This window comes from Tachyglossus aculeatus, chromosome 1 (genome assembly GCF_015852505.1).
Source record: "Tachyglossus aculeatus isolate mTacAcu1 chromosome 1, mTacAcu1.pri, whole genome shotgun sequence".
NCBI lineage: Eukaryota > Metazoa > Chordata > Mammalia > Monotremata > Tachyglossidae > Tachyglossus > Tachyglossus aculeatus.
In genome coordinates, this window is record NC_052066.1 from 96309307 (window position 1) to 96327271 (window position 17965).

A 17965-nucleotide genomic window follows, 5' to 3' on the forward strand; every position below is an offset into this window, starting at 1 on the left:
TAGGTAGTCCACGGAAACCACAGATATGTCAGCAGAAGGATTAGTCGAAAGCAATCATCCTGCTGGTAGACAGCTGCAGGATCATAGTCTCCCTAGGCCAAACCACGATACCCGCCACAAATTTGTGGCCAGGATGGGTAAGTACATTTTGTACACAACTACAGTGCTCTGCACACAGTAAGCACTCAATAAATACGATTGATGACTTTTTTTTGGGTGCAGTGTGAATATGGGTGAGTGATCTGGGTAGGTAGATCAAGTTCAGATCTCTCATTTTTATTCTACCTGTTCTTCCAGGTGTAGACTGGCAGACATTTATGATGGCCTGCCCCCGCTCCCCGATCTTTCAGTCACTCATTCCCTAGCTCTCTGCCTCTCTCTTTTCCACAATGTAGGAAGGGAATCGGGATCAAGGCGAGGGAGCAGATGAGAATGGGGAAAAAGAATATCAGCGAATGACCACCTTAAAGGTGGAAGAATCAAATCTGTCCTTGCCCAAGAAAAGCTCTCCAAATCCTGTGAAAGTCAGAAGGCAGGTGTTCCTTGGTGGGGCCTGGAGAGCAGCCGGGTCAGGGAATGGTGAGGGCACAGGAGAAACAAGGAGAATGGATAAGATGGGACAAGGGAAGGTGGACACATTCTTTTTATGACATTTGTTAAGTACTTTACTATGTACCAGGCACTGTACTGAGCCCTGGGATAGGCACCAGATAATCAGGTTGGACACGGTCTCTGTCCCATGTTGGGCTCACAGTCTTAATCCCCATTTTATAGATGACGGAACTAAGCCACACAAGAAGTAAAGTGATTTGCCCCAGGTCACAAAGCAGACAAGGCAGAATTGGGATTGGAACCCAGGGCTTCTGACACCCTGGACCTTGTTCTTTCCACTATACCATGCTGCTTCTCAGAGAACGGCAAGAAGGTCTAGGGAGCAGGAGTCAGAGGCGTTCTGGGGAAGGTGCTAATTTTTTCTTGTCTTTCAATCGCATGCCTGGGGCTCACCCTGTGGGCACTGCTATCCCTGGGGCCAGGGTCAGCCGGACTCCTGAGCACATCCTGAGGAAGGGCCAAGCTTTCAGCCTGCAGAGAAACAGTACGTACCACTCCAGCCCCTTTGGGGTCCTAGGCTCATTTTGGGGCAGGAGATGTGTCTGCCAACTCTGTTGTCCTGTACGCTCTCAAGTGCTCAGTACAGTGCTCTGCACTTAGTGAGTACTCAGTAAATATCATGGATGATGACGATGATGATGCCGAGAACCAGCTTCACCTAGAGGCTCTCCCCAGCCAAATCTACAACTGGCCCAGTCCTAGGCTGTGCACATTTATCCCGCCATCCCCACACGAAAATTCAACACCCCGGACAAGCTGGCAACACTTGACTCTGGCAGCAGATTGTGTCAGAAACAACAGTCCCAGGAAAGACCAGAAATCCCTCGGGGAATGGGCTACACTACCTTGTTGTTTGTGGTAAGTGAGCTCCCTGCTGGTCAGGCAGAACCAACGTTTCTTGAAATTCTTTTTTCCGATCCGATTCCTTCCTTGGGCCCTTTTGTACATGTCCCTGTTAAAAAAGGGTTCATGAGAACTGAGCTCTGTGGGCTAACCTAAAAGAGCGGACATAAATCAACACTGAAAACAGTGGAGCACAAAAGCTTTCAACCAAGGCACTGCTGGGGGTCTTTAGTCGGTCTGGAAGAAGCGGAAGGTTGCCGTTACCTTAGGCAACGCTAAGGCCGGGGGTCAGAATTATCCTAGTTACCCACGGGTTCGTCGGATTAGCACAAATGCCGTCATTCTGAATCTCAGCCTGGGCATAGAATTGCGACTAAAATCTAAAGTTTTGAATTGGTTAAATTACCCTTCTTTCAGATGCACTGCCTCAGTCAAACCACTGGGCTCTTTACTTTCAGTAGATGATATTTCGTCTAGGAACTAAAAGAGAAAAAAGGTAAATGTTATAATGTGTGGGACAAAATTAATCCTCCATTTGCCTAAAAATGTCACCTATCCAACACATAAAGTAATCACATCTCCTGAGGGTGAACCCTAATTACCAGTGAATTAGAAACCAGTGGAAACAATCTGCTAAAAGTCACTTCCTACACATGTCTTTGCTGCTGCCTCGAGTAGACGGCAGTGTGGAGGGCACGGGACTGGGAGTGAGACCTGGCTTCTGGTGTCAGCTCTGCTCCTGGCCTGCTGTGTGACCTAGGGTAAGTTGATTAACCCCTCAGTGCCTCAGTTTTCACAGCAGCTAAGCTTCACTGGATGCCTCCCCAGATCTCTCCCTCCTGGGTGCACTGGCTATACCCCATCCTGACACCATGGCTTGCAGGAGCAATGGGAGAAGGCAGAGAGGAAGGGCCACTGACAGCAGTGGGGGTTCCTGGCGGTTGTGAAGCTGGCACCCCAACTGCCTTATTCTGTGAGCAAGAACTGTCATCCCTTTGGGGGGGCTAGGGAGGACTGCCTGTGCCAAGTGCCATGTCTGCCCTGCCCGCTTTTGGCACGGTGATGGATGTGGACTCTCTTCCCCCTGAACACCCAATGGGGCGTCCAGACAACTGCATTCCCACGTTTAAGTAACCACGGGACCTCAGCAACCCAGCCCCAAACTTCTGACCCGTTGTCGCTCAGAGGATGGCCTGAGGTTTTCCACTCCAGGCCTCCTCCTCCTGCGGGGTCAGTCAGTCATGCAACCAACAAAGAGGCAGCTGGGTTGCAGGAAGAGCCAACGGCCATCAATATCCTCCCAGAGGCTGCTCTTGGGGAGGGACAGATGGCTGAAGGTGCCCAGGGGCTGGTCTATGCTCTCCTGACCTGCAGCTGACACTCACTCACTAGCCAAAGTTCTCTCGAAAACAAGGCTGGGACAGAACCAGAAGCTAGAATCCATCTAGAATTTCTAGCATGACAAATACCTCCAACCCAGTGACTTCCAGTCAGAGACTGGCTGAACTTTGAGGTGCAAGGGAACCTGGTAGGGGATTTAGAGGGAGAAAAGAAAGATCACCCTCCTACCTTCATCACCCTCCCCTGATCCAAAGTTGCCACTGACTCCCCAGCACTGGCCCAAAGTTGGCCAGGGCAGAAAAGGAACAAAGTCTACTCACTTCTGGTATGCTTTTTTTTTTTTCAAGGTACTGGCTAAGTGCTTTCTATGTGCCAGAGTCTGCACTAAGTGCTGGAGAAGATACACGCTAATCAGGTTGGATACAGTCATGTCCCACACGGGGCTTGATTTTACAGATGAGGCAGCTGAGGACCAGAAGTTAAGTGACTTGCCCAAGGTCACGCAGCCGACAAGCAGCACAGCAGACACTATGCCAGAAAGACTCTGAACAAAAGTCCATACACAAGAGGCAATGGACACAGCCTTGCCAGCATCACTGGACCAACTTACTCCTATGGGCAATCTCTCTACATGTCCAAACAATGAAAGGGAAGTTTACCTAAGGTACAAGCTGTTTTGTTTTCCATAATTCAAAAGTTTTCATCTAAAAGCCTCAGTGGATATATAGTCTGTGCCAAAACTCACACTGGTGATTTTAAAATCCTCACCAGTCACAGACATTTATTGAGACCCCAGGGACTTAGAATCAGTTTCCACCTTGCTGCTACAGTCTAAACCAAGTCCAGGGAAGGAGAGGCATCGCTGACTGCTGCTTAGACCCACTTCTGGCCCCTCAGCAGATGGCAGACCCAAGACTCCACAAGAGAACAGCTAGAGAGGAGGAAGACAGCTTCGTTACAGTCTGGGCTGCTTCCATCTTTGGGCACGGCAAGTGGGAAGGGTTGAGAGAAAAACAATGACTCACAGAAAATGTGCTCTTGTGTCCAGTGTGTGAGACAATAGGACGTTTCATACACCCTAGATTCCACAGGAGAGGCAGTCTGCAATATCAGCAGAGGGGGGATAGCTCCTTGTGGGCAGGGAACATGTTTACCAATTCTGTTCTACAGTGCTGGCACACAGTAAGCACTCAATAAATATCATCGATTGGAGCACGGTACCTTTTTCACTGCTTCAATGTATTTTTCTTCTTGGAACATTTTGAAAAACTCACACATGAATGTCTCTTTGAAACTTGACTAAGAAAAAGACAAGATTTCTGCCGGTTAGTTGATGTGAACAACGCTAGACTCCCCTCCCCACTGCCCGCCCTCCCTTCCCAAAGGGAGGACACCGGGGCAGCTGGGCACTGACCTTGCTTTTGGACAGACTCCCCCAGCTTCCCAGAGTCTGGATGGTTTTCGAGATGAGCGTCAATGTTCTAACCGTCTGTGCATCCTAGGAATGTAAGAGACCCAGTTGTCATCCCTCTGGGTATTCGATAAGCAAAAGGGAAGGCAGCATGGCTGACCAGCTGTACCCCAATGCCATAGGAATATGTGGGAATCAGGGTGGGGCTGCCAGCTGACTGCAGGCCCAAGTGGCTGGCCTGGACAAACGGTGGCTGATGAATCCCCCCAAACTAGCCCAGCAGGGAGGACCCCCAAGAATCACCTACGGATGGAGTCAAGAACTCAGTGTCCCGAGTAAATTGATATGGCGGGGGTGGGGGTGGGGGGGGAAGGGGAGAGGAAGCTCGGAGGGAGAGGAAACCGTGTCTGCTTGGCTACGGTGAAACAGAGTTTCAGGTAAGTAGGCACCATCCCTCTGCGAATTAGCATCAACCATCTCTCCTTGTTTAAATTTCATCTGAAAGGAGCAAGTCCTGTCACTTTGCTTGAGGCATCCCCTTTCCACTATGTCTCAGAGTCGATAACATACAAAAACCCCCTTCTTTTAATGTGTCCAAAACAGAACTCCTCGTCTTCCTACCCAAAACCCTGTCCTCCCCTTGACTTTCCCATAACTTTAGACAGCACCACCAACCACCGTTTCACAAGCCCATAACCTCGGATTATCCTCTCCACCCAAACTGCACTTACCATATCCCGCCTTGACTACTGCATCTGCCTGAAGCTGACCTCAGCTGACCTCTCGGCCTCCTGTCTCTCCCTACTTCCGTCTATACTCCGCTGCCCAAATCATTTTTCAGTCCATGCTTGCCCTCTCCTCGAAAACCTCCAGTAGTTGCCCATCGACCTGCATCAAGCAGAAAGTCCTTATGGCTGTCTTTAAATTACTCAATTACCTTGCCCCCTCCTACTTTACCTTACCCTTCCCACTATATCCTAGGCCACACACTTTGCTCCTCTAATCCCAATCTACTCGCTGTAACTCGATCTCATCTCTCTCACCACCAACTACTTGACTGTGTTCTCCCTCTGGCCTGGAACTCCCTCTCCCTTCATAGGAGGCAGACCGCCACTCTCTCCACCTTCAAAGCCTTATTCAAATCACATCTTCTCCAAGAGGCCTTCCCTGATTTAGCTCTCATTTACCCTCCTCCCTCTCCCTTCAGCAATGCTTACGCAATTGGATCCTGTATCCTTTAAGTACTTGATAGTCACCCCATCCTCAGCCCCACTTATGCAATTAGGTACTTAACTGTAATAGCTCCTTATGGGCAGGCAATGTTTCTACCCACTCTAATAATAATAATGATAATAATAATAATAATAACAATAGCATTTGTTAAGCTCTGACTCCGTGTCAGGCACTGTACTAAGTGCTGGGGTGGGCACAAGCAAATTGGGTTGGACACAGTCCCTGTCCCCCATGGGGCTCACAGTCTTAATCCCCATTTTACAGATGAGGTAACTGAGACACAGAGAAGTTAAGTGACTTGCCCAAGGTCACACATCAGACACGTGGTGGAGCTGGGATTAGGACTCATGTCCTCTGACTCCCAAGCCCTTGCTCTTTCTACTAGGCCATGCTGCTTCCCCAGGGCTTAGTACAATGTTCTGCATACAGTAAGTACTCAATAAATACTATTGATTGATTGATTGACTCTCCTCTGAGGAGGAGGAAAAGAGGTTTGGTTTAACCAGTACCCCAGACTCAGAAATCAACAGGGTGCCCTGCATTGACAGTGGGCACTTCTTGGAGCAGCTCAATGCCAGGCAGGACTGCAGGGAAGTCATGTGCCCCAAGACAGCTATTGTCCCTATCCTCCAATCCTCAGTCCGGGAAGTCTCCTTCCATCAGCTCCCTCTCATGCTGGCCTGTACTGGCACAGTCAAGGCTGTTGGGAAATCCCAAGCACTTCAATCAGCCCTTCTTTCCCTCCCTCCGCTCTGTGTCCCTCTGACCACCAGGTCACAGTGAACCCCACCTCTGACCACATCTCCCACTCCCTTTCAGGGCTTCAGAGTTCCTTAACTCCAGCACAAGGATGCTCTCCCTGCCTCAGTGCTCTCTCTCTTTCTTCGCCACCTCGCTGTTCGTGCTCACTGGAGTTGTTGCTCTTCTGCCCCACCCCTCAGATCAGCAGCGTGGCTCAGAGAATGGGCTTTGGAGTCAGAGGTCAAGGGTTCAAATCCGTGCTCCACCACTTGTCAGCTGTGTGACTCTGGGCAAGTCACTTCTCTGGGCCTCAGTTATCTTATCTGTAAAATGGGGACGAAGACCGTGAACCCCATGTAGGACAATCTGATGACCTTGTAACCTCCCTGGCGCTTAGAACAGCGCTTTGCACATAGTAAGCGCTTAATAAATGCCATTATTATTATTATCCCGTCCCCTTTTAGCTCAAGAAGAGCCTTGTCGCAGGCTTCTCCACTCTCTCAATGTCATCTTCAACCGCTCCAGTGGCTCCTGGCCCTCACTATTTGAGCATGCTGCTCTCATCTTTTGACTCCACTTCTTTTATGCCACGAGCACCATCGGCACTGGGTTGCAGCCACAGTTCACCCATCTCAGAGAGGTTCCTCTGACAAAAGCACCGGGACACCTAGGGGATCCTTATGATGGCTGCACTCTGATATTCAAGGTTCCCATCTACCCACCTCTAAATAGATTCCTGCCTCTGCCTCTCCACCCAAAACTGCTGTCCTATTTCATCTTAATCCCTGCACCAGATTTTTCATGGACCGCCCTGCCTCCTGTCTCCCCCATCTCTGGTCTTTACTTCACTCTGCTGCCTGAATCATTTTTCCAAAAAGCTGTTCCGTTTAAATCTCCCCGCTCCTCAAAAACATCCACAGGTTGCCCATTCACCTCCACACCAAATGCTAACTCCTTAGGCTGTAAGGCACTCAATCAGCTCACCCTCTTCCATTTTATCTCACTGATCTCCACCTACAGCTCAACACTTTGCTCCTCTCACACTAACCTACTTACTGCATCTCAATCTCATCTGCCTCACCAATGACCCTTTGCTCATATTCTCCCTCTGGCCTGAAACACCCTCTCCCTTCTCATCAGACAAACCTCCACTCTCCCCACCTTCAAAGCCCTCCTTAAATCCCATCTTCTCCAAAAGACCTTTCCCAACTAAGCCCCATTTCGCCTACTCACCTTCTCCACTGCATCATCTATGCACATAGATTCAATCGTATTTATTGAGCACTTACTGTGTACAGAGCACTGTACTAAGCGCTTGGGAAGTACAAGTTGGCAACATATAGAGACGGTCCCTACCCAACAATGGGCTCACAGTCTACATAGATCTTTACCCCATAAGCACCTGACAACTCACCCCACCCCCAGCCCCACAGCACCTATGAACCCAAACTGCACTCTTCCATTCCCCTACCAGTAATTTATGTTAATGTCTTTCTCCTCCTCTGGGCTGTATTCTCCTTGTGGGAGAGAACGTGTCATCAATTCTACAGTATTTTTCCATCCCAAGCGCCTGGTACAGAGCTCAACACACAGTAAGTGCTCAATAAATACCGCTGATTGATTCCATTAAATTGTAAGTCCTTGAGGGCAGGAATTTTGTGTCCTACTTTTACTGTACTTTCCCAAGTGTTTAATGGAATGCTCTGGACACAGAAGCAGTGGCAGCACACATCCTCAGCCTTGACCGGACCAGTTAGCTCCATCACTAGAGAAGCAGCATGGCTCAGTGGAAAGAGTACGGGCTTGGGAGTCAGGGGTCATGGGTTCTATTCCTGGCTCCACCACTTGTCTGCTATGTGACTTTGGGAAAGTCACTTAACTTCTCCGTGCCTGTTACCTCATCTGTAAAATGGGGATTAAGACTGTGAGCCTCATGTGGGACAACCTAATCACCTTGTATACCCCCAGTGCTTACAACAGTGCTTCACATCTAGTAAGCACTTAACAAGTGCCATTATTATTATTATCATCACTGGTAATGACTGCTGACCCACTGCAGTGCCACCCTTGGGTCTCGCCCCCAGGCTACCCTTCCCTATGCTATGGGGTGAGAAGGACAGAAGCAGCAGCAGTGATTGTCATACACTGAGCTGTGAGGAACCTGAAATGCTGTCCTGCTAGTCCCAGTACCATACCACACTTTCTGTTTGTACTTTTTGTGTCTATCATTGGCCTACTCTTTTATCGTTTCCTCTTTATCATCTAGCAGCATGGCTCAGTGGAAAGAGCCCGGGCTTTGGAGTCAGAGATCATGGGTTCAAATCCCAGCTCTGCCAACTGTCAGCTGTGTGACTTTGGGCAAGTCACTTAACTTCTCTGTGCCTCAGTTACCTCATCTGTGAAATGGGGATTAAAACCGTGAGCCCCACGTGGGACAACTTGATCACTTTATAACCTCCCCCAACGCTTAGGACAGTGCTTTGCACATAGTAAGCACTTAATAAATGCCATCATCATCAACATCATCTTTTCTTTTGCACCAGTAGCCAAAACCCCCTCCCCACATTATTTTTAGGAGCAGCATGGCCTAGTGAATACAGCACGAGCCTGGAAGTCGGGAAGACCTGGGGTCTGAACCCAGCTCTGCCACATGTCTGTTGTGTGATCATTGTGTGAGAAGTAAATCACTTCACTTCTCCGGGCCTCAGTTCCCTGATCTGTAAAATGGGAACTGAGACTGTGAGTCCCATGTGGGACAGGGATTGTGTCCTACCCGATTGTTTGTATCCACCCTAGCACTTGGAAAAGTGCCTGTTGCAGAGTAAGTATTTAACAAATATTATTACTATTATTATTATTAACTATTATGAAGCCCCTTGAAGGCTGGAAACAATGTCTAATTCTCACCAGTGTTTGTCTTCCCAGCAAATCGAAACTGTGGCTGGCCCCCAGTAGATGCTTAATAAATCTTGCTATTACAGTAGGTGTTCACTGAATACCACTAATTCCAGCCAGAGCACTTTGACAAAGGTCTCCAAGGTCTCCTTCTGACCAGATACCACTGCCTCTTATCCATTCTAATTTTTCTTGATTGCTCTAGACTGTAAGCTTACTGTGGGCATGCAATGTGTCTGTACTCCTCCAGTGCTTAGCACAGTGCTCTGCACACAGCAGGTGCTCAATAAATACGATTGATTGATTGACTGCTCTGCTGTCTTAGTCCTGTACACCATTGTCACCTTCTTGGAAATCTTTCTGCCAGTGGTTCTGGGAAGGCGGTTCTGCCTTGGATCTCCTCCACCTTCTGAGACAATTTATCCTCCCTTTCCTTTGCTGGCTCTTCTTCCGCTCCCGCCCAGAATTGTGTGTGTCCCTCAGGACCCGTCTCTGAGCCCATATCCTTTCTCCTCGGGTAAAGCTCACTCTCCTCAAGTGCTCACCAGCTCATGCAATTCCTCCACCACTTCCTTTCCAGCTTCTCCTGACTATTCTTTTGCCCAGAGTTGCACACATCACCTCTGTAAAAAAAAAAAAAAACTGACTGGAGCATATCAACCCCCTCTTCAAAACTCACCAATGGCTTCCTATTTCTTGGTGCAAAAAACAAAAACTTCCTCCCAAGTTCTCTGGTTCCCTCTTACTCTCTGTTCTCTTCTACTCCACTCTAGGCTGGACTCTTCATTCCAGCCAAGATAACCTTCCAACCGCCTTTGCTCAACTGTCCTGCCTTTATGTTATTGTTCACACCTTTCCCTTTGCCTGCCTTCCTCTGCCTCTTTAGTTTCACCAAACCACATCCCTCCCCTAAAAGTCCTCCTAAGGAGCCACTTTCCTAAGGAGCCACTTTCTCCAGGAGGCAATGCCTGATTAATCTCCACTTTCTTGGCAATTTCCTCGCTCTTGACTTGCTACATACTCCCAGAGGTCAGGAACCTAGCCCTCTACTTTCTTATGCTTTTCAAGGTCATACTAGACCCATAGTATGTGTTTCCACAAGTGTTCGGAGTACTGAACCGTTAAGGAATTGGGGAACATCCTCCAGCAACATGAGCCATTTTGGGCTTGGTGGGTTGCGTTTTTGTGGAAGCCTTCTCTCTGTGTGTGCACGGCGTGTGAACGGTCTAGAACTACAGCATGAGTTTTTCTCAACGTGATGTTCTACGAGAAAGCGATTTTCACTTTAGAGATCTGGGCGTACAGTGTGTTCAACTGCAGATGCTCCGTCAAATTCTGGAGCTATGGACACTGCTGACTTCCCGAGAAGGTAGGATGTAAGGGGAAGCCCTCATTTGTTCTTATCCCACTCCATTCTGCGCTGCCCTTGCACTTGGATTTGCACCCTCCTTCAGCCCCACAGCACATAAATTCATACCTATAATTTATTTATATTAACGTCTGTCTCCCCCAACAGACTGTAAGCTCATTGTAGGCAGGGAATGTGTCTACCAACTTTGTTATGCTGTACTCTCCCAAGCACGTAGTACAGTGCTCTGCTCACGATAAGCACTCACTAAATACCACTGATTGTCTGACTGGGAGAATAGGCGGTCAGCTTTAAGACCAACTGGAAATACTGTCAGGATACCAGGCTGCAGATGCCCTGCAAGCAGAAAGAAATATGACACTGGAGAACCAGGGAGAGGGGAAGCCAGTGGGGAAGCAGAGCAGAGGATTGGATTGAAGCCAGGCTCTTCACTTGCTCTTCTTGAAACAAGGCTGAGTTGTAGCGTTTGGTCTGGGTGGATCGTCATCAAGTTCAACACGTGGTTATGTTTTCGGTAACGTGGGAGGCGCATCCATGCACCTAAATAAAGCTGGAAATTGCTGCTGTAGTCCCTGTTTATCATTACTATTTGTGGAGCACCTACTGCGTGCCGAGCAATACCTTGGGCACTTGGCAGAGTATGCCGGAAGTAAAGACACAGTCCCTGCCCTCAGAGAGTTTACAGGGTAATCGGAGAGACAAATGGATCAGATGGCCAAACTTCTATCAACGCCCCAGTTACGACAGTTTCTACTGTGGTGGGCCACCAGGCAGCAGGGTCTTTTCTCAACCTGTGAGGAGGGGTCAGGGAACGCAACAGGCTACAGTTGGCTTCCTCCTGCCTCCCAATCACGAGGGCTTGCCAGGATGTCCCACAAGCCTCTACCTGCTCTGAAATAGCCACGGTCAATCCAGCTGTGCCCCGGGGCTGACTGCGGGAGAATCTCATGGCATGAACAAGTATATGACCAAGAATAGGTTAAGGACATGAAAAAAGTAATAACTCAATAGGGGGGATGGGGAAAGAGGCTTAAAATGGAATCTTGAAGTGCAGAAAACTCCCATGCTCCAAAACTTTAGGCGGGGTTTACGATTTAAAACGGAGGTGATGAACTAGAACGACCAGATGATGCAATTGCAATATTCCATGCCATAATCTTCAAAACAATCTTTAAACGAAGGTGTTGCAAAAATAAGAGAGAGTGAACCCAACCGGTGACAAGTCGATGTCATCATACAAAACCCGCCCCCCTCTCAGCTGGTAGAGCGAGGAGGGAGAAAGAAACAGTTGAGAACCGAGGCCGCCCTCACAACCTAGAATGGTGCACGGCAACGGTCAGTCAAGACTGTAAGCTCCCTATGGGCAGGGAGCGTGCCTACCAACCCCGTTCTGTTGAGCTCTTCCGAGCACTTACTACAGTGCTCTGCCCATGGTAAGAGCTCGATAAATACGACTGATTGATCGATGGACCCCAGGGCCGACATCCGATAAGGTAAAGAACACTTCCTGACCAGCCGGACGCCCGGGTCCCGGACCGAGGGGGACCGAGGTCGGCGGGGCACTCGGACCGCAAACCCCGTCCCGTTGTGCCAGCGGCCCACCGCGCCCCTCTCCCCCACCTCCTCCCATCCAGTGTCGAGACCAACGGAATAAACCCCTGAACGGAACACACACTTACTGGGTGATGAGGCCGTAAATGAAAAGTATGGGGTGATACTACGGCTACAGCAAAGAAACGAAGAAACACAAAGCTGCTCACTGCAGAATACTGTACATGAGGGTCGTCTGCAGAGAAAAACCACGACACGCGGTCACTCACACACACAGACACTGAATGGGAACCAAAGATGATAAAATACCAAAAGAAAACAATGAACATGTACGGCAGATGAGGAAAGAGCACTATTTTCTACATTTCAGATTCATGAGATGAAATGAGAGAGATGATTGGGGTCCTAAGGATATATTTTTACTTTTTACAGTACAGACAGCCTCAAGGTACTTCAGCCAACAGCTTCAAGGGAAACACTCCTGAAAATGGAAAGCTGGCGGTTCACTGTGGGCAGGGAATGTGCCTACCAACTCTGTTGTATTCTACTCTCCCCAGCGCTTAGTACAGTAGTGCTCTGAACATAGTAAGCGTTCAATAAATACCACTGATGATGATGGTGATGATGATGATGACAGCAGGGTTGGGGGGTGTTTTCAAATTGGAAAGAGTCCTCTGTCCCTGAATAGCAACAAAGAGATCTCTGGGAACTCCTCCCTGGATGAGAGGAAGGCCAATTACAGCTCCCCAATTACTATTACGAAGACCCTGATTTTTGGTGTCTGGACCCAGAAGCACTAACTGCCCAATCTTGCATTTACTCCACTTCGGGGGGAGTGAAAGCAACTATAACTACAGCAAACATCTCCCTGGTAAACCTCCTACCTATCCTGCAAAAATACTTGGATACGAAAGAAGAACATCTTGGCTGCAGGTTACACTTTGCTCAGTAAAAAGAGGTACAGTGCATGAGCCACAGGTGTGTGTGTGTGTGTGTATGTGTGTGAGAGTGCGTGTGCTTGCATGCACATGTGCATAAGGCCATATTGTTTAGCAAAGTGTAGGGACTAGTACTTCTTTCTGCCCATGCCAAGCCTTCTCTGGTTGGTGGAGGGGTCCAGTCCAGGGTCGGGGAACTTGTCAGAAGAGGAACTGCGACTCTGCCACCCAAGTGGTGTGGTGCCGGGCTCAGGGATGGAAATCTGTTGGTGAGGGTGCGGCTTCCAAATCCCAGGCCTGTCTGGGACAAACACCGGGCATGTGCTGCTCTTTCTTTTGCGCCTTCTCCCCCAACCACTTTCAAAGTCAGGTTCAACCCAAAAGTCGCCCAAGAGTCCAGCCAAAAACAGGCCTACGTCGGGATGGGCCCATACTCGTGGCCTAGTGGACAGAGCCTGGGCTTGGGAGTCAGGAGGACTTGGGTTCTAATCCCGACTCCACCACTTGTCTGCTATGGGACCCTGTGCAAGTTACTTCACTTCTTTTAGCCTCAGTTCCCTCATCCTTAAAATGGGAATTAAGACTGTGAGCCCCATATGGGACAAGGCTAATTACCTTTTATCTACTCCAGCGCTTAGTACAGGGCCTGGAACGATGCAAGCGCTTAACAAATACCACAATTAATATTATTATTATTACTTTTGGCTCTAATGTTGCTGGCCCTCCTATGGGCAGTAACGGGCAGCTGCCATTTCACCAGTTTCATCTGAAAGAGAACAGTGGAGCAGCAACCTCGATCTTGGCAGGACCACAGACACAGCGGGAAGGAGAAGCGGAGACAAAAATCCCTTGGCACAAGGGGCTCAGTTTGTTGCCCATTCACTGGACACCAAAGGGCATCCTAGGCTTCCCAGCTCTCCCAAAGAGGCAGCCAAGGAAAGGCTCTTCAGGGGGTATGATTCTGGATGCTTTCTGGCCTCCCAAATTAGGACCAAAAAAATCCTGGCCCTGAGGATGACTGAATTAAAACAATGGCTGGCTTTCTGAATTGGATGGCTGCAAACTGCAGAGACAGGAGAATTTTAAAGCCGGGTAAACTGCCAACATGAAAAGCTTCCAGAACCCGTTCTTTCTCAATGACCGCCCGAGTTCACAGCATCATACATGGTCATCTCACGGCCACAGCGCTGACTCTAGACAGAAATCTTAGCCTGAGCCGGCCTGGAAGAAGCCCTTTGGCCCACTGCCCATTTAGCCAAGTGTCTGTGCCATTCAGCTCAGTCCCTGCCCTAACCCTCAGCTCCAGGGTCGGATAATTTTCACTGACCTTGATCGTTAACGAACGTTAATCCACTCTGGGGTCTTTACTTTTCCCTAGTTTCTACTTTTATGGTGGTACGCTGAAGCAGAACCAACCACACACGCATATATTACACTATTTAATAAAACAAAATTGGCTATTTTAGGGCTTAAAAAAATCCCAACAAATTGTTCACGTACAGAAACCAAAACCACATCCAAATGAAGCCCAAAGACATTACAATTTCAATCAGAAGGCCAGTAAGTAGGCTTCCAGACAGAGAGTATCACGTAGGAAGAGGAGCAGAGAGAGTTTCACTTACTAGGAAATTTTTGGGCAGCCATATGCCTCAGAGAATAAAACACATCGCACATAACGGTGGGACAGCTCATGCTTGACTGTACAATCGTACTGAACACTTTGTCTACATAGTAGCGTAGATTCTCCTATAAGATTAAAAACAGCTGCTGCAATTCATCAGTTGTAAAGATTCGGAAAAACAGCCCACGACTCCACTTTTTATATATTTTACTTGACATATTGGAGATACTGAAGAAAATGAACAGAATGTATGATTATTAGAGATTACTGGGCAGAAGTCCAAATGCAAACGTTTTCAAACCGTATCCCTAGGAGGAGTCCAGAATTCTTTAGATAAGGGTTCCAAGATTAATCAGAAGCAGTCACGTGGCCTAACACAAAGAGCACGGGTTTGGGAGTCAGAGGACCTGAATTCTAATCCCGGCTCTGCCACTTGCCTGCTGCTGGGGGCAAGCCATTCCACTTCTCTGTGCCTCAGTTTCCTCATCTGCAAAATGGGGATTCAATATCTGGTCTTCCTCCCACTTGGAAATATGAGCCCCAAGTGGGACAGGGACTGTAACTGCCCTGATTATCTTGCCCATACTCCAGTGCTATGTACAAAGTAATTGCTTGACAAACACCATCATTAATTAATATTATTAATTAATTATTATTATTAGTATTATTGCTATGAATCACAGGAAACAATGGAGTCAGGGCTCACTCAGCAGGAATACCCCAATCATTTTTTGACTAATTGACCTGAGTCCTCAATGGAATGCAGGATCTTAAATAAATCTCTGGGCCAGTAAAATGACCTAATATATAATCCTGGGAGTCGAGTCCACAGAGTGGCATCTCAGCGTGGCTCAGTGGAAAGAGTCCGGGCTTTGGAGTCAGAGGTCATGGGTTCAAATCTTGGCTCCACCAACTGCCAGCTATGTGACTTTGGGCAAGTCACTTCACTTCTCTGTGCCTCAGTTACCTCATCTGTAAAATGGGGATGAAGACTGTGACCCCCCCCGTGGGACAACCTGATCACACTGTAACCTCCCCAGTGCTTAGAACAGTGATTTGCACATAGTAGGTGCTTAATAAATGCTATCATTATTATTATTACTATTATTATTATCATCTCAGGACTAAGGCCTTCCTGCCCACCGTAATGTTTTAGAATCAAGATCATATCTTGGCCCCTGGAACTCAAGTTTCTTGCCCTGCATCAATCTAGGTACTGTGGCCCTCAGGCGGAAATGTTGCTGTCACTACTTAGGATCCAAAACTGAATAAAATCGGGTCCCCTTAGTACTGCCGCCAAATGAGCTCAGGGGGAAGGATAATGATAGTTATAATGATAATGGTATTTGTTAAGCGCCTACTATGTGCCAAGCACTGTACTAAGTGCTGGGGTGGATACAAGCAAATCGGGTTGGACACAGTCCATATCCCACATGGGGCTCACAGTCATTTTAATCCCCATTTTGCAGGTGAGGTAACTGAGGCCCAGAGAAGTGAAGTGACTTGCCCAAGGTCACACAGCAAACATGTTGCAGAGCCGAGATTAGAACTCATGACCTTCTGATTCCCAGGCCCGTGCTCTATCCATTATGTCGCACTGTTTCTGCCAGCTCGCCACTTAAGACACTGAGAAATTGGCAAAGAGAAGTGGAGACGGGTCTGCTCTTGCTACCACAATTTCCACGGGGCTAGCAGAGAAACAGGAGATCAAACTTGCTGCAAAAATAATGGTAGGCTCCAGGGAGGCCATCTAGGCTGAAAGCACCAGTGGCTACAATAAACCCAATTCTGTGTTACGACAACCACTTAACTTGGGCAAGTCGCTTCCCTTCTCAGGGCCTCAGTTACCTCATCTGTAAATGGGACTGTGAGTCCCATGTGGGACAGGGACTGCGTCCAACTTTTTCCTCATCTCTCCCCTTCTGCATTGCCCTGACTCACTCCATTTGCTCTCTCCCCCAGCACCGCCCCCCACCAGCCCCACAATACTTTGTATATATCTGTAATTTTATTGATTTGCATTGATTTCTGTTTAATTTGTATTGATGTCTGTCTCCCCCCCCCTCGAGACTGTGAACTCATTGTGGGCAGGGACTGTCACTGTTTACTGTTGTATTGTACTTTCTCAAGTGCTTAGTACAGCGCTCTGCATCCAGTAAGCGCTTAATAAATAAGGCTGAACGACTGAACAAATGAATGATTAGCCTGTACCTACCCCAGCTCTTAGTTCAGTGCTTGGCACATAGTATGTGCTTAACAAATACAACATACCACAAAAAAAATCCCAAAAAATAAACCCACCAGCAAATAGGTTCAACACGAAGCTACGCGTTACAGCAAAATCCGACTTGGTTCAAGCACTGTAAAACACTTCCTTACCTTATTGTTTTCTACATTATCCCCATCTTTCAATTTGATGGGGTCAATTTCACAGGATTTAGAGGATTCACATATCTGAATTGGAAGAGCAGAAGACAATTGGGTTATTTTAATTTTTTCAACCCTTAAGACTCCGTGGACATACTGAGAATCCCTAGCCTCGACATCCAAATCCTCTAAGACTGCCATACCTCATCCAGGGTAGGTTTCAGAGTTACTTTCAGGTAGTGCCTTCCCACTATTTTCATCATCTCATCTAGGCATCGGGTGGCCAAAGAATTGCCTCTAAAAATCGTATTTGCTTCTCTGCAATTAAAATGAAACAAAAAGATGATCAAATTTAGGAAACGGATGAACAATCATATGTTGGTGTAATTCAGCTATTGCCATTTTTATTCTATTTAATCACATGTTCAATTGTACCCTCTTGGTTCATACATGTTCCCAAACTCTTTACTTCAGGCAGGGGTTATGAAGGTAGGAGAGAAGACAAGAAGAAGATTGGATTTGTTTTTCCCCTTCCCAGTCAATCAATCAACAATATCTATTGAGTGCCTAGTGTATGCAGAACACTGCACTAAGCACTTGAAGAAACTGTAAAGCTCTTCCTTTACGGGCAAGAATAGTGACTACCAACTCTACTGTATTGTGTTCTTGTTCTCTCTCTTCCTCTCTCTCTCTCTCTCTCTCTCTCTCTCACTTAGAATAGTGCTCTGCACACAGTAAGTGTTCAATATATACCACTGATTAACTGACTGAAATGAATTATTAGTCATAATCTCTGGCCTCAATAAGCTTACAATTTAACATAGGTGACACACTAAAATAAATTGCAGATTGGAGCAAGAAGGGAATGGGGATATGTACATGACAGTACTTAAGTAACAGGGTACGTAATATGTGTTCAACAATACTAAGGGAGTTAAAAAAAGGTGTTTATTGAGCTGTGTGAAAAGCACTATTCTATGTGCTTGGGTGAGTACAGTATAATACAGTTGATAGACATGATCCCTGCCCACAAGAACGAGATA

The 17965-nt window shown here is 47.6% G+C and overlaps 1 protein-coding gene across 2 annotated transcripts in view; it reads right to left on the bottom strand.

The window, feature by feature from the left end:
- Positions 1-17965, bottom strand: part of RASA2 (RAS p21 protein activator 2) — a 154417-nt gene that overhangs the window by 16975 nt on the left and 119477 nt on the right. For both annotated transcript variants that reach the window (XM_038748880.1, XM_038748890.1), the window contains 8 exons: positions 17126-17240; positions 16935-17009; positions 14557-14680; positions 12125-12231; positions 4211-4294; positions 4018-4095; positions 1862-1935; positions 1458-1564 (listed from right to left, as the gene is read on the bottom strand). In XM_038748880.1, coding sequence (XP_038604808.1) covers positions 1458-1564; positions 1862-1935; positions 4018-4095; positions 4211-4294; positions 12125-12231; positions 14557-14680; positions 16935-17009; positions 17126-17240 — 764 coding nt within the window. The remainder of the gene's footprint in view (positions 1-1457; positions 1565-1861; positions 1936-4017; positions 4096-4210; positions 4295-12124; positions 12232-14556; positions 14681-16934; positions 17010-17125; positions 17241-17965) is intronic.